Genomic DNA, 14,054 nt, shown 5'->3' on the forward strand with positions numbered 1-14,054 from the left:
CAGCCAGCCCCCACACGTGCACCAGGCCTCTATCCTATCTAATAAAATAATAATATGCAAATTGACCGTCACTCCAACTCACAAGATGGCTGTCCCCATGTGATCAAAGATGGCTGCCCCCATGTGGACACAAGATGGCCACCACAAGATGGCCAGCAGGGGAGGGCAGTTGGGAGAGACCAGGCCTGCAAGGGAGGGCAGTTGGGGGCAATCAGGCCAGCAGGGGAGGGCAGTTGCGAGGGACCAGGCCTGTAGGGGAGAGTAGTTGGGGGGGGAGGACCAGGCTTGCAGGGGAGGGCAGTTGGGGGCAATCAGGCTGGCAGGGGAGTGGTTATGGGATGATCAGGCTGACAGGCAGAAGTGGTTAGGGGCAATCAGGAAGGCAGGCAGGCGAGCAGTTGGGAGCTAGCAGTCCTGGATTGTGAGAGGGCAGCCGTACATCCCTCGAGGGGTCCCAGATTGGAGAGGGTGCAGGCTGGGCTTAGGGACACCCCCCCTCCATGCACGAATTTCGTGCACTGGGCCTCTAGTATAGTATAATCCACAAGATAATTAGTAGCCTGTTATCTTCAAGAGTGTCAAGGTCAAGAAAGCGCAATAGCATTAGGACATTGTAACTTCCAACATATAGTGCTCTTATTTTTTTTATTTTGCTAGAAATCAAAATATCTTGATAGGTATTTTTCTTAATGGTTGAGATTCTTCTAAGTCTATCAGAAGCCCCACAGCAAGCATGCAGCTTTCAGTGCTATTATTTTATCACCAGACACAGAATCTAGAAAAAGAGTATCTAGGAGGTTACTCAAAAGTGTGTTAAATTTTCATAAAATTTTACTACCTTATTTTCTCCAAAATGTATTATGTATTTTTTCCAAAATGTTCTTTCTCCTCCCTCCCTCCCTCCTTCCCTCCCTCCCTCCCTCCCTCCCTGCTCCTTTCTTTCCTTCCTTCCCTCTCCCCTCCTTTCCTTCCTTCTCTCCCTTCCTCCCTCCCCTCCTTTCCTTCCTTCCTTCCCTCCTTCGCCTCTTTTTCTTCCCTCCCTCCCCTCTTTACCCTGTCTCCCATGGTGTGTTGGTGAGAATTTTAATAAAAAGTCCATTTAGATAGGTGGTCAGGGGATGTAAATTCAAGACCTGGCCATAGCAGATTTTATATTTATGATTTTTGGACAAATTACTTACCTTCTCTAAGCTATAGTTTCCCCATTTATGAAACAGGCATACTATTATCAGCTTACCTCCCATTACTGTGAGGGTGAACTGTCAGTATATTAGCAGAGTATCACATTATAGATATGAAGTGGTGCAAACAGTGGGAGCTCTGGAACCTTGCTATTTACCAAATGACACAAGGACATGTAGAGTTTCTCTCTTAACCCAGCTAGCACTTTGGCATCCTGCACAACACCTGCACCGCTGTCTTTGAAGTGCCACTTATGTAGCTTTGAATGACGGTAATGACACTTTAAACAAGAGCACAGCCAGTCTGTTTTGCTCAAGGTGGATACTGTAGATTTTATGTCACCAATGCCGCCAAGTGTCATAAATTACGTGACCAAACAAGGTCTTGCTTGCACCATGTGCAGCAGAATGGGCTTACTGAGAGGGTTGGCAGCTGCCCATGTTGTGTCAGAGGTTACATAGAGAAGGGGTTTTGTGTACTTCTAAAGTTTGTTTTTTTTCTCTTTGAGTAAAAAGTAGAAAATTGACACTTCAGTCATAAAGTTCGACTCATAATTACTGTCATTTTTAAATGTAAAAATACTTTATTTAACTGACTGTAATTGTTTATGAAATTGGATACATTTTTAAATAGCTGAGAAGCTCAGATCACTGACAATCAAAAAGTGGGTCCAAGGGAGACGGCTTGACACATGTGTTACCAAATCACAGTATAGTAAAACTGAACAGTTGTCTGTTCAGAGGTGAAAACACAGTCTTGTATTCTGATTGTTTGTTGCTTTTTCTCAAGTTGAAGTTTACCAAAAGAGAATATTTACGAATATATTTATTAATATACATATTTCTAAAAAAGGTCTATAAATTAAAGTGTGAGTCATTGGAAAACAGTCCTCATTTCATGCTTTCTTCAAAGTAATATCCATTGTCCTTACTTGTTGAAAATGTGCAAATAATTAAAACAGTAAGTTTTCTTTTTTTTAAAAAAAACCTGGGTTGCAGTTTCCAACCCTGGCCTCAGTTGGGGCATGGAGGCAACCAATAGATGTGTTGGTGTTTCACGTTCCACTCTCTTTAAAAAGCAATGGAAAAAATATACTCAGGTGAGGAGTAATTTAAAAAAAAAAGAAACAACAACAAAGAATTATCAGGTCCAAACCAAATGTCAGTAGTGCCAAGATTAAAAACTCTGATCTCAGGCATTTGGTCAAGAACATGATAGAAATGTACTGATTGGGTGAAGTGCTTGCTTGAAAAAAAAAGCATCTTTAAATTCTTCAGGGAGTATTATAATTGAGCCTGATGGACATATTCATCAGCTGTCGTGTTCCTCATCCTGTTACCTTTTTCTTGGAATATTAAAGGACATTAAAAACCAAAAGATAATACTGATAATAGAAGAAAAGCAATGTATTCAATTAGAAGAAGAATAAAGAAACCCTTAGTAAGTATGATGGAAATAATTAGTGCTTACATGAAAGTTTACAGCACTAAACATCCATGTTAGAAAGAAGAAAGGTACAAATTTAATAATCTAAGTTTAAACCTTAAAAAGCTGGAAAAGCCATACAATGAAATATAGATAAAAAGAGATGAAGTACTGATACATGCTACAAGATGGATGAATCCCCAACACCTCAGTGTTGTTTTTTTTATACACACATATACATGCACACGCAATACATTGATAAAATACCACTGTGAGTAAAATGTGTGATTTAAGTTGCTATTATAATAATGCAAATGGTTCAGTACCCATCTTACTACTTTTACTATTGTGACCAAATAACCTGTTTAAGATAACCAGTTAGGTTGGCATGTAAGCAGCAGCTAAAAAAATTGCAGAAAGTGACCTGGTCTTCATAATCTTTACCTCTTGGCCACACACAGTTACCCAGTCATTTATCATCCGCAAATACAGTTTATTATTGGAAGTATGACATGTTATAGAACTGAAGAACTGAAATAACCTTGATCAGATTCTATGCATTTGCATAACTACACTTAATCAATGAAGGCTAGTTAGTTTTGTTTGTAATTCTACTTTTCACAAAGCTCTATCTTCAGGGAGGAGTATTGAGTAAGAGCTCAAGAGCTTCACTTTGAAATTGTGCTTCCTGGGTTCAAATCGATGCTTTGTCCTTTAACTAGCAGTGTAAGCTTTGGCAACATAATCATATCAGAGCTTCAGTCCCTTTATCTGTAAAGTTGAGCTAAAAACGACACCTCCCTCACATAATTTTTGTGAGGAATAAATGAGATAATGCAGTGTAAAATGCTTAATATAGTACATAGCACACGATAAGCATGCATCTCTTAATTTTATTGATATATAATTGTTATTTAGAGAGCCACCAGTAATATAAAACTGTAAGTAATATACATAGATAAGAATAAATATTGCTTCTATGAAACAAGATAGGATACCATAAATATAAAAGTCGATTGAGAACAAGAAAGAACTCTTAAAACTTTCTGATAATAGACATCAAAAGAAAAAGTCAATAAAAGTCTAGGAAGCTAGAGTTAAAAAAAAATCTTCAAGAAAGTAAAGCAAAATGGTAAAGAGATGGAAAATAGGAGAACAGGGTAAAAAGTCAAAAGATTAGTCTGAAGATCCAATAGCCAAATGGTAGGAGTTCCAGAAAGGGAAAGTGCATGCAGACATTTTCAAAGAAATCATTTCAGAAATTTCCCAGAGCTAATGGACATGTTTCCGGATTTAATGGGCTCAGAATCTGTACAATAGAACGACTGAATAAAGCCATGCCAAGGCCCAGGGTTGTGAAATTTCAGAACGCCCAAGGGTAAACTTAGAATCAGTTCCAGAGAGAGAGAGCAGGCCATACAAAGGCTCAATCACAATGGCATCAGTCTTCGGTGCCAGAAGACACTTGAGCAATGCTCGCATTGTGAAGGAACGTTTGTAACCAAAGTTATATATTCAGCCAAACTGTTAGTGAAATATAAGCGTAGAATAATGACATTTACAGATGTGTAAGTTAAAAAAAATATTTCCCAGTCTCCCTTTTGTCAGAAAGCACTTGGAATACGTGCTCCATCAAAATGCAGAAGTAAACTGAGGAAGAGGAAGACCTGGGATCAAGGAAACAGAAATTCCGGGGTAGCATTAAAAGATATTTCTAGGTTAATAGTGAAGGAAAAGACAGGGCAGATCTGTTTAGCAAGCCTACATTGCAGCCAGTCCAGACTGGGGCAGGAGACAGAGGCCTTCATAATGGGTAGCTCAAATGAAAAGAAAAGAAAAAATGTAATTGATAGATTATGGGTTGACTATACTGAGATCTGTTGGTGATTTCTGTAATACATTAGTGATCGCTAACTCTTTGAAAAACAAATTGCACAAGTTATAAGTTGTAGTGATAGTCAAATATATAGCTCAGATGCAAACACTATTTACAAAGTCATAATAATCTAATCACAAATTATTGTTTTAACTGAAACCTGGGATATAACTATTGAGAGAAGCGAGAAAGGGAGTGTGTGTTAGGGGTGGGTAATGAAGTAAGAATACTAAAGTCTCATCTTCCGAAGTAGGAAGTGAATAAATAGTGCCTAAAGCGGAAAGATTAGGAATAGGAATATAAGCTGAATACCGGAAGCAAGTATTTGAATGCACTTTCAAGTATTTGCTTTTGGAGAATGGGATTCAGTGTGTGAGAGAGGGGGCGGGGTGGTGACTGTCACTTTTCATTTTGAGCTTGGTAGCACAATTTGGCTTTTGAAATTTTGTGCAGATATTAATTTGATTAAAAATGAAAATGAAATTTAACACTCTTCCCTCCAAAAATTAAACCCTGGAAAGTATGGCCACAAAACATTAAAACTGTAAACTGCTGTACAAATTTCATGAGTTTTTTATTTTGCAGAGTTTGTCACATGGTTTGTATTTCTAGTTCTTCTTTTTAGAGCTTTTCTGTGGGTTTAGAGTTACAGAGAATGCCTCAGTCTGTGGTGTGTCTCTTAAGACCTTCTGTAGGATGTGGTGCCAGCCTGCCCTTCCATCCTCTTTCCTTCAAAAGTTGGCTTCAGTTTCTTCCTATATGAAGTGAGGGAAATGCAGAGTGGAGCAAAAGTAGGTTTACAGTTGTTTGTATGGCAAGTAATACAATAATCAATAAGTAATAATACAAGAATAAACTCCCATACTCACAACTGTAAACCTACTTTTGCCTCACACTGTATATAACATGATTTCTTAGGTTCCTCTTTCTTAGACCATCTATGAGATCTACACCAAAGGTATGTGAAAAGAAAAATAAGATCCAATATTCACCAATATTGAAGCAGACTGTTATTTAGTCTTTTTAGAGAGTAATGCTTCATTGAAGTTGTTTTGGATTATGGAATAATGAATGAAACTTAAATCCACACATTTTAGGATGCAGTTTTCTCTTCTTAACCTGTGTCTGTTATAATCCTGCAATGTGAATTACGATGTTTGCGATATTGGTCGTAGGAAGGTTGTATGTATTAAACCATGTGGTGGTTAGCTGTGCTTTACCTTCCAATTTGTGTTTATCTACATGACACACAAAGTTAGTGTGACTCTCTTACACTGATGGTGGGGATGAACAATGTTTAACCTTGTAACCAAAATAACTCCAAAAAGCTTGGTCTGATATCTAGTCATCTAAAGGCTGAGTGAAGAATACTGGAAATAGATGGTGAATAGTTCTATTTACTGTGCTGGAATGGCTGTTAATACTGCCAAGAAAATTGAGTGAACCACAAAAGGGATCAATTTAATGCTAACATAAAGAGCCAACTGCTTTTCATAGTAGTTTTGAAGTAAAAATTCAGACCATCTGAATACTTTAACTTTATTCTCTTCATTTAGGGAGCTAACAGGATGAGAGGGCGGCTTGGAAGTATGGACAGCTTTGAACGGGCAAACAGTCTTGCTTCAGAGAAGGTAGGCAAGCAGACCCCTCCCCCCATATTTTTTTTTTTTACTACTAATTGGGACTTGGCACAAACCAACACTGATATGGTAATTTGTGCGCTTAGTTATTTTGTTCTGAGTCATTTATGATTTAAGAAAATATATTTGAGGCTTTATTATTTTAAATAAGAAGATTCTGGATATGAGCATGTTGCTCTTTATTCAGCTGAAGCTTTCACATGGTGAGACAGAACATACCCCTTGCAGACTAATTCTGCTCTATCAGGCTGCTTACTATGCGGAGCTAGTATGGAGGACAGTATTTGAGCAACCATTGCCCCAAAGCCATAGAACAGTGGTTGGCAAACTCATTAGTCAACAGAGCCAAATATCAACAGTACAACGATTGAAATTTCTTTTGAGAGCCAATTTTTTTTTAAACTTAAACTTCTTCTAACGCCACTTCTTCAAAATAGACTCGCCCAGGCCGTGGTATTTTGTGGAAGAGCCACACTCAAGGGGCCAAAGAGCCGCAGTTTGCCAACCACGGCTATAGAAGAAGCCATGGAATTATTGCACTTGTGCAGTGCTCTTTTTATCTTTTGTTTTCTCTCCATGTTACCCCTCCCGCCCCCCCATTTTTAACCATTTTAACTGCAACATTATGCTCTTTATCTCATAGACAGTTCTCAGTAGGGTTGGTTTCCTGTTTCCTGTATCATGCAACATGTAACCTGAGGCATATGCAACCTATTTATTAATGGAAAAATATTAAGTATTTTTATTAAACTTTCTGTTGATAAAATTGAGGACTTAGTTCAGCTGTGAGTCTTTTAGCCCTAACTCATGTTTATTAAGCTAAGCATTTCTATAGTGGTGATTGTGCTGGAGAGTATAAACAGCATACCTGTCTAAATTGAAAGATTTATGAAGTCTACACATGCAATATGAGATGCATTCCAGCATAACTCACTTCTCATTCATTTCCTGTTTTTCATGTCTTTTAAAAAATGTACTATCAGGGGACACGTAGTTGGATAGAAACATTCATGGTGAAGGAAGATACTTAACAGGCTCTATTTTATTTCCCTGAATGCTTTGCCACCAGACTTGGACACTTAAACGTTGTGATATTGTTTTGAGAGTACAGGAAGCATGCAACTGATAAGTCACGGAAATCAGTAGATACGTAAACGCAGACTCCACCCTTTTTTGTGTCATGATCTCTTTTCATCTTTCTGGCAACAATGAGAAATGCTACAGCCTTTTACCACAAAGCTTGAGGGAAAAGAATACCTTTTCTTATCATCCCTTTCGCTTTCTGGCCTATCTTTACTGATGCTGCTATCAGAAGAAATGGGTTGTGGTGATGCTGACTAGCCTTCCGCATGGATCCAATGAAAAACACACAAAAATCCCACCAGCTTTGTGTGGGCCCAGGAGGAAGAAGAGGCTCCCTGTCCTTGCTGAGCTCTGTGTTGACAGGTCTGCCATGATCTCTGTGGGAAAGAAAGACCTCATTTCTGCTTGCTTCTCAGGACTACTCACCGGGAGACTCTCCGCCAGGGACCCCCCCAGCCTCCCCGCAGGCCTCTGCTTGGCAGACGTTCCCTGAAGAGGATTCTGACTCCCCACAGTTTCGAAGACGGGCACACACGTTCAGCCACCCGCCTTCGATCACAAAGAGAAAGCTGAATTTGCAGGAGGGAAGGGCTCATGGGGTGCGCTCCCCTCTCCTGAGGCAGAGCTCCAGCGAACAGTGCAGGTGAGTCCAGACCCCTCTCTGCAGTGGGGAGTAACGTTCTCCTCCCAGCCTGTTGTGATCACGGTGGAGTCAAGATTTGTTGTGACTTCGTGCTGTAGCCTACCTTTAGTTTTTAGAAAGACCATCAAAATAAGTTGAATGATAAAAACCTTAGTTACTAGGGGAAACAAGGCAAGATTGAAGGCATACCCAGAGAGCTGAGTTAAAGCATTTTGGATGGAAACTTTTTTTTTCCAGAAAAACAGAGGAAGCAAGATATTATACATGTGGTTTCGCCTGAATAACGTGCTGACAGGACATGTTATCAGTGACTTCTTGATCACTTAATGAAACACAGTCAGCAAATTCATAAAATAACAGAGCAGCAGAACTTCCTGGAGGCCTACAGTAAAGTACAAGGGTTAAAAAAAAAATCACGTAAATTACCCTCATGCATGAGAAAAATTAACTATATTTTATTTCATAATAAATTAGAGCCAAATCAAAAAATTTTTAAAAATTTTATCTTGAATAACGTGATATCTATAAAGAATACACACAGCCTAATTGACAGGAAGTAGCCATAGGGATTACTTTACATGGTTATTTAAAAATATAACTCACCCAAATTGTTGGCATTTGATAAGAAATAATAACAGGGGTAAACCTGGAGTAGTAGAATTTTTATATGTCTTACTGTGTAATACAAATCAGAATTTATATCCTAGAACTAATTTTCTTTTTCTTCTTTCCCTGTGAGTTTGATATGGGAAACAGGGTCTGGTAGAGATCCCAGATGAAGGAAATAAAAACAAAAACCAGAACACTAAGTGAAAAGAGGCTAAATTTTTTATTGTTATCAAGATTTTTTTATGATCACTTTATATTTTTAGGAAAAATTATTGTTAAGAATTTAAAATATTATTTTAAACTAGAAACGATATCTATTCTTCCTTACGCTTTTTACATTTGATAATGTATAAGGTCAAATAATTTCTATCAAGATGCTATTTGTATTGTTGTCAAAACATGCTAGGAAAAGAATCTTCTAAAAATAAAATGACCTATGCTGGCGATTTGGGGCTTCATATAAAACCATGGCTGCAGGAAAGAATATGGACATAAATGTTTGTTAGGCCAAAGATATGATGATTCCAGCAGCCAAACATGTTGTCCTTAAATTGTTAGAAGAGTTTATGTCTTTAAAATAGTGAAGTCTTTGAACTACTGATAATCGTTTTTTTTCTTCTGGAACTTGTTTCCTGTAATTTTTTGTGCTTTCCTATTTTTTTCCCCTTAAAGTATCTTTTGCATGTAAAAACAAACACTGTTTGTCCTAAAATTGTTAAGAAACTGTTAGAGACAAACACAGGAGGAATTCAATTTGTGAAAGGGTGAAACAAGGTCATACTTTTAAATAGAGAGAACTGCATGTTCCCCTCCTCCATCCCCCCCCCCCCCCGCCCCATCAGATCCAGCCCTGAGCCTTTAAAGGATAGATTTCATGAATAACAAGAACTTGTTTATATACTTTTTCATAGTGAATGAAGGTTTTGCCAAAATATAAATTAAGACCAATCTGCTGTGTTTTCTGTACTCAGCATTCTTCCATCTGCTCGGCGCATGCACAAGGAGAGTAACTCTTCCTCCAGCCTTCCAAGTCTGCACACTTCCTTCTCTGCCCCTTCCTTCACTGCCCCCTCTTTCCTGAAAGGCTTTTACCAGAATTCAGGTAGACTGTCCCCACAGTATGAAAATGAAATCAGGTGAGATCAGTGTCCTCTGTTTGCAAAGCAACATTTTCCACAGTGTGATGTACTGATGTGTTAACTAAAGAGTGGCTAATTTTGGAGTGACTTTTATGTATCCTTACGTTGTGCTTGTTCTAATCTATTTCTAATATATTGGTTTTCATTCCACTTAATTTTATTAAGAAAACTTTTATAGCCAGCGTTTTGAAACTTTTAAAATCAGCTTTTTGGGTACATGGTAATCTTTTAACATTATTATTATTTTTGTACTATTTGTATGTGTCTTTGCCTTGGGGAATCCAAAAGCCACTGATTTAAACAAGTGTACTGAAGTGATGGATATAATATATTTTTACTTTTAAGTATATAGGATATTTCCTAGGCATTTCTTTGATTTTTCAATGACAAGGACTCACTTCTCTGAATCTCAGTGTAATCACATAATGGGTACAGCATCGTGTTGACAGCAGCACTCTCATGAGAGAGCTCTTGAATTTTGTAGACATTTAAGTTTGTTTGGTTACCAATATGGAAAATGAATAGCCTTTAAGTTTTGTTCTTTGCTCTACACAAAATTAGATGTAGTGGTTTTGGAAAACTGCCTTTTATAAAAATTTGAAATTATGAACTCTTACTGATCATTCATATTCTTAGTGGGGTATTCGTCCCTTTGGAAAGAGGTGGTTAAGTTGGGAAGTCTTCTGAGGGGATCACTGTTGGCTTAGAAGTTTATGAGATTGATTCATTCCTGTTTTTATGCATGGCTTGGCGCTTTCATTTGTATTGCTGTATAGTATTCCATTTAATACATCACAACTTATCCATTCTCTTGATGGGACATTTGAGCTGTTTTGAGTAGTTTGATAATTGGCAATTCTTGTACTCAAGGAGAGGAATACATGCTATCAGTCAGCCTGGTGCCGCTAAAATCTTCTGTATGCTTTTGGCTTCCTTTTCTTTAGATTTAGGAAATCCCCAAAGTTAACATATATACCCTCAGTAATTAGTTAAATTAGACTCTTCCTTAAATTATCTCTGAGTATCTTTCGTCCATGTGTGCCAATATTTTTCACTCCAACAAAGATTACTAATATTGGATTAATGAACTTTTGAATCTGAACTTTTCTCTGAAATAGTACACGTTCAAGCATTGAATTTCTAGTGAAGAAGTTGATGAAGAATTGATCTTAAAAGGCTTTTTTTAGGGAAAACCTTAGGGGAGGAATTTTAAAGGAAGTTTGCCATAAAAATATAGTAAAATGTATATGTAGAATATGCAATAAATTTAGAGAAGCAAGAATGTGCACGCATAAAAGTATCAGTTTGCCTTATCTCTATAGTACCACCTACTAATAAGAATACAACACTTTTAGTGAACTCTATTTGCAGTTTTTTATTGTTATGTTAGTTAAAGTAAGCATTTGGGGAATCACAGTTTCCTTCCAGAAACAAAACCAGGCCTGAAAGTGACAATGAGGCTAGCCATTAAGAAGGTCAAAGGTTAGCTGTGAATAGGATGTAGAGTACAAAATCAGTGACTTTTAAAAGATTATTTATAGTGCTTAATATAAGGTTATATGTTCATCTTGAGTAGTATTTGCTTAGATGTGTGTACAAGGTGTCCCCCCAAAAATGCATACACACTTTAACAGCTGATAGCTTAATTTTGAAAATGAAATGTATTTTAATAAACACTGCCTTTGTAATTATTAAAAGTATGTATATACATTTTTTGGACACCTTATATTATTCTTTCTCATAGCTTCCTTTAGCTCTCTAATTTCATTTTAGTAGAAGGATATTACAGAAGGCAACTAAATGTTCATTTTGCATTGAAAAAGGTCAACTTTTTGCTATCTTATTTGAAGTGCTCTGTTTAAACATGAAGAGAACCTATAAATTTGTAGGATCATTAAACATTTTGCTAAATTTTTTTTGTACTTTGTAATGTTTTCTTGGCTCTGAGAAATTCTAAAAATCAGAAAGCACTTTCTATACTTTTGTATGCTTTTTAATAATTTGACAGCATGGAATCAATAGGCTAAAAAGACCCTTAAATCCTTTTCATTGAAGTATTTTTATTAAATATAACCATACAGCTCACCAGAGGGAACAGTCCGTGTAACCACCGCCTGGTCACTGCCAGCAGCCCTGCAGCTCCTCTCCTTTTCCCACCCAACCAGCACGCTTGTCCTGACCTCAAATACCATAGCTTAGTCTTGCCTGGTTTTGAACTTTATTTAAATAGAACAATACAGTATAAATTCTTTTATATCTGGCTTCTTTCATGAACCTCAGTTTGTGACATTTATTCCTGTTTTTATGTACACTTTAGTTTATTCCTATATATTGCTGTATAGTATTCCATTTAATGCTAGATTTATCCACTCTTTTACGGATGGACATGTGGGTTATTTTTACTTATTTATTTACTAGAGGCCTGCTGCACGAAATTCGTGCAAGAGTAGGCCTTCTTTCCCCTGGCTGCCTGCACTGGCTTCCCTCTGGCACCCGGGACCCAGGCTTCCCTTGCAGCCCCGGCTTCGTCAGGAAGGTTGTCATGAAGGACTTCCAGTCTAATTAGCATATTATGCTTTTATTATTATAGATTTTGCTTATAAAGAGTAATATCCTTGATATCATTGTTTATGTCTTTAGCTGTATATTTCTATGTATTACTGATGACCGAGTAATAAAACTGTCAGACAAAATTAACTTTTAATAGGTTTATTTCAATGAGTAAGTCACTTAGACATAAATTGACTAGTTACAATTTTGAAGAGAGTGCTTTTAAATTTGTATTTGGAAATAATACCAAGTTTACAGGAAAGTTGCAAAAATATTATGGAGAACTTCTGCTAACTCTTTACCCAGATTCATCAGTCTTTAATATTTGTCCCATTTGCTTTATCATTCTCTCTGTTCATTTACATAGGAATATATACATGCATACATATAGACATTTTAAAATTCTAACCCATTTGTGAATAGGTTGCATACATCATGTCCCTTTACTCGAAATAGTTTAGTGTGTACCAGTGTTCCCTATGAAGGAGGAGAGTCAAGAGTGTGGTTTTAATTCACTGACTTCAGAGCTCTACATCTCTCATCATCACTACTTTCAGAGAGAACATCATACTTACACAGTTATCATGATATCTGGAACTACTCAGAATATTGAGGGGAGGAGGTTCATAATATTATGAATGCCGGGGTTCTTGTCCCAGCCTTACAAAGGGTTCAGCATTCTGGAGAAAGGGGATGATGCGTAGATTCAAGAAGGAGTCCAAAGACGAAAGATAATTTTGAAAGGCATTGGGGGTCAGAGGATCTTCAGCTAAAGGAGCTGAAAGACTACCCCTTGTCTAAGGACCCCGTGCTATTTATTAACACAATTTGTCCTAAGGCAAGGTGGAGATAATACACTTCAAAGGATAGAATTTACAGAAGCATTGTCAGTTTGGGGAATAGCCTACAGCTGTTCAGGTGTTTGGCCAACAGGAGGCAATAACATGTAGATTTAAAATGCTCTGGGCTGTCTGGTAGCAAGCAATAATCCTATTCAGGTTTGGGGGAAGTGCTGTTTAGCCGTTCCAACAGGTAAACTACACATGTGGCTCACCCTTGTTGAGCCGCCCAAGCTTCACCAACCTTTTGGTGAAACTCTTGTAATTATCACATGCTGGAATTGGTTCTCGGCATGAATTACAGTTTCCTTTTCACTTGGGTATATCTTACTGGTTTTATAGAGTGGGTCTCTAGATATGCATCATCAAGTGAGGGAGAGAATAGGTTAGCATATAGGTTAACAAATACTACTTTTTAGAAGGCATATTAATTTGAAATTTGAAATTCAGATTAGGCATCCTTCTCTAGGACCACTATTTGAATTATTGAAAAGATGTCAGGTTACTGTTTTTAACAGGCTGAGAAAAAGGAGCCAAGATATTTTTAATGTCATGATTGATTGATTAGTAGGTTCACTTGCACAGCATTAAAAAGGTAAAGGAAAGGGAATAAGTGTATGCTTTGAATACCTTACTTCAAATTAATTTTTTAAAGTTTAATGTTATTTCATTGTTTAGTAGCTAAACAATAATTGTCTATGATGATACAGTATATTTATATAATATCCATTTATCAAATGTGTAATATGTCTTTTCTATCAACAGGCATCTTATCACTCCTTATTATTGCTTCTCAGCTTTTAAGGCTATAATTAAAAATTATTTATATTGAAGTTCATTTGTCAAAAGTAAAATGATAGTCATTAATCTATTTACTTATAAAACTTCAATGATAAAATAAGATTTTGTTGATGAAGTACGTTGTTAGACAGTTTTGGTTCTCTGTTGTTCTCTCGTATCCACTGACAAAAATAGTATATTCACTCATTTGGTTCATTATTGAAATAACCTTATTTATGCATTATTGACTTATGGGAATGTCTTTTTATTCTAAATACTGATTTTGGA

The 14,054-nt window shown here is 37.0% G+C and overlaps 1 protein-coding gene across 4 annotated transcripts in view; it reads left to right on the top strand.

Annotated features, from left to right (window-relative positions):
* TBC1D4 (TBC1 domain family member 4) overlaps window positions 1–14,054 on the top strand; it is a 208,838-nt gene that overhangs the window by 157,319 nt on the left and 37,465 nt on the right. For 3 of the 4 annotated variants that reach the window (XM_079778636.1, XM_079778635.1, XM_079778637.1), the window contains 2 exons: window positions 6,040–6,114; window positions 7,623–7,849. In XM_079778636.1, the coding sequence (XP_079634762.1) occupies window positions 6,040–6,114; window positions 7,623–7,849 (302 nt within the window). Of the gene's footprint in view, window positions 1–6,039; window positions 6,115–7,622; window positions 7,850–9,429; window positions 9,595–14,054 lie in introns of all 4 variants that reach the window. The other variant, XM_079778638.1, reaches the window with a different exon arrangement.

The sequence above is a fragment of the Cnephaeus nilssonii genome (genome assembly GCF_951640355.1).
Source record: "Cnephaeus nilssonii genome assembly, chromosome: 8".
Lineage (NCBI taxonomy): Eukaryota > Metazoa > Chordata > Mammalia > Chiroptera > Vespertilionidae > Cnephaeus > Cnephaeus nilssonii.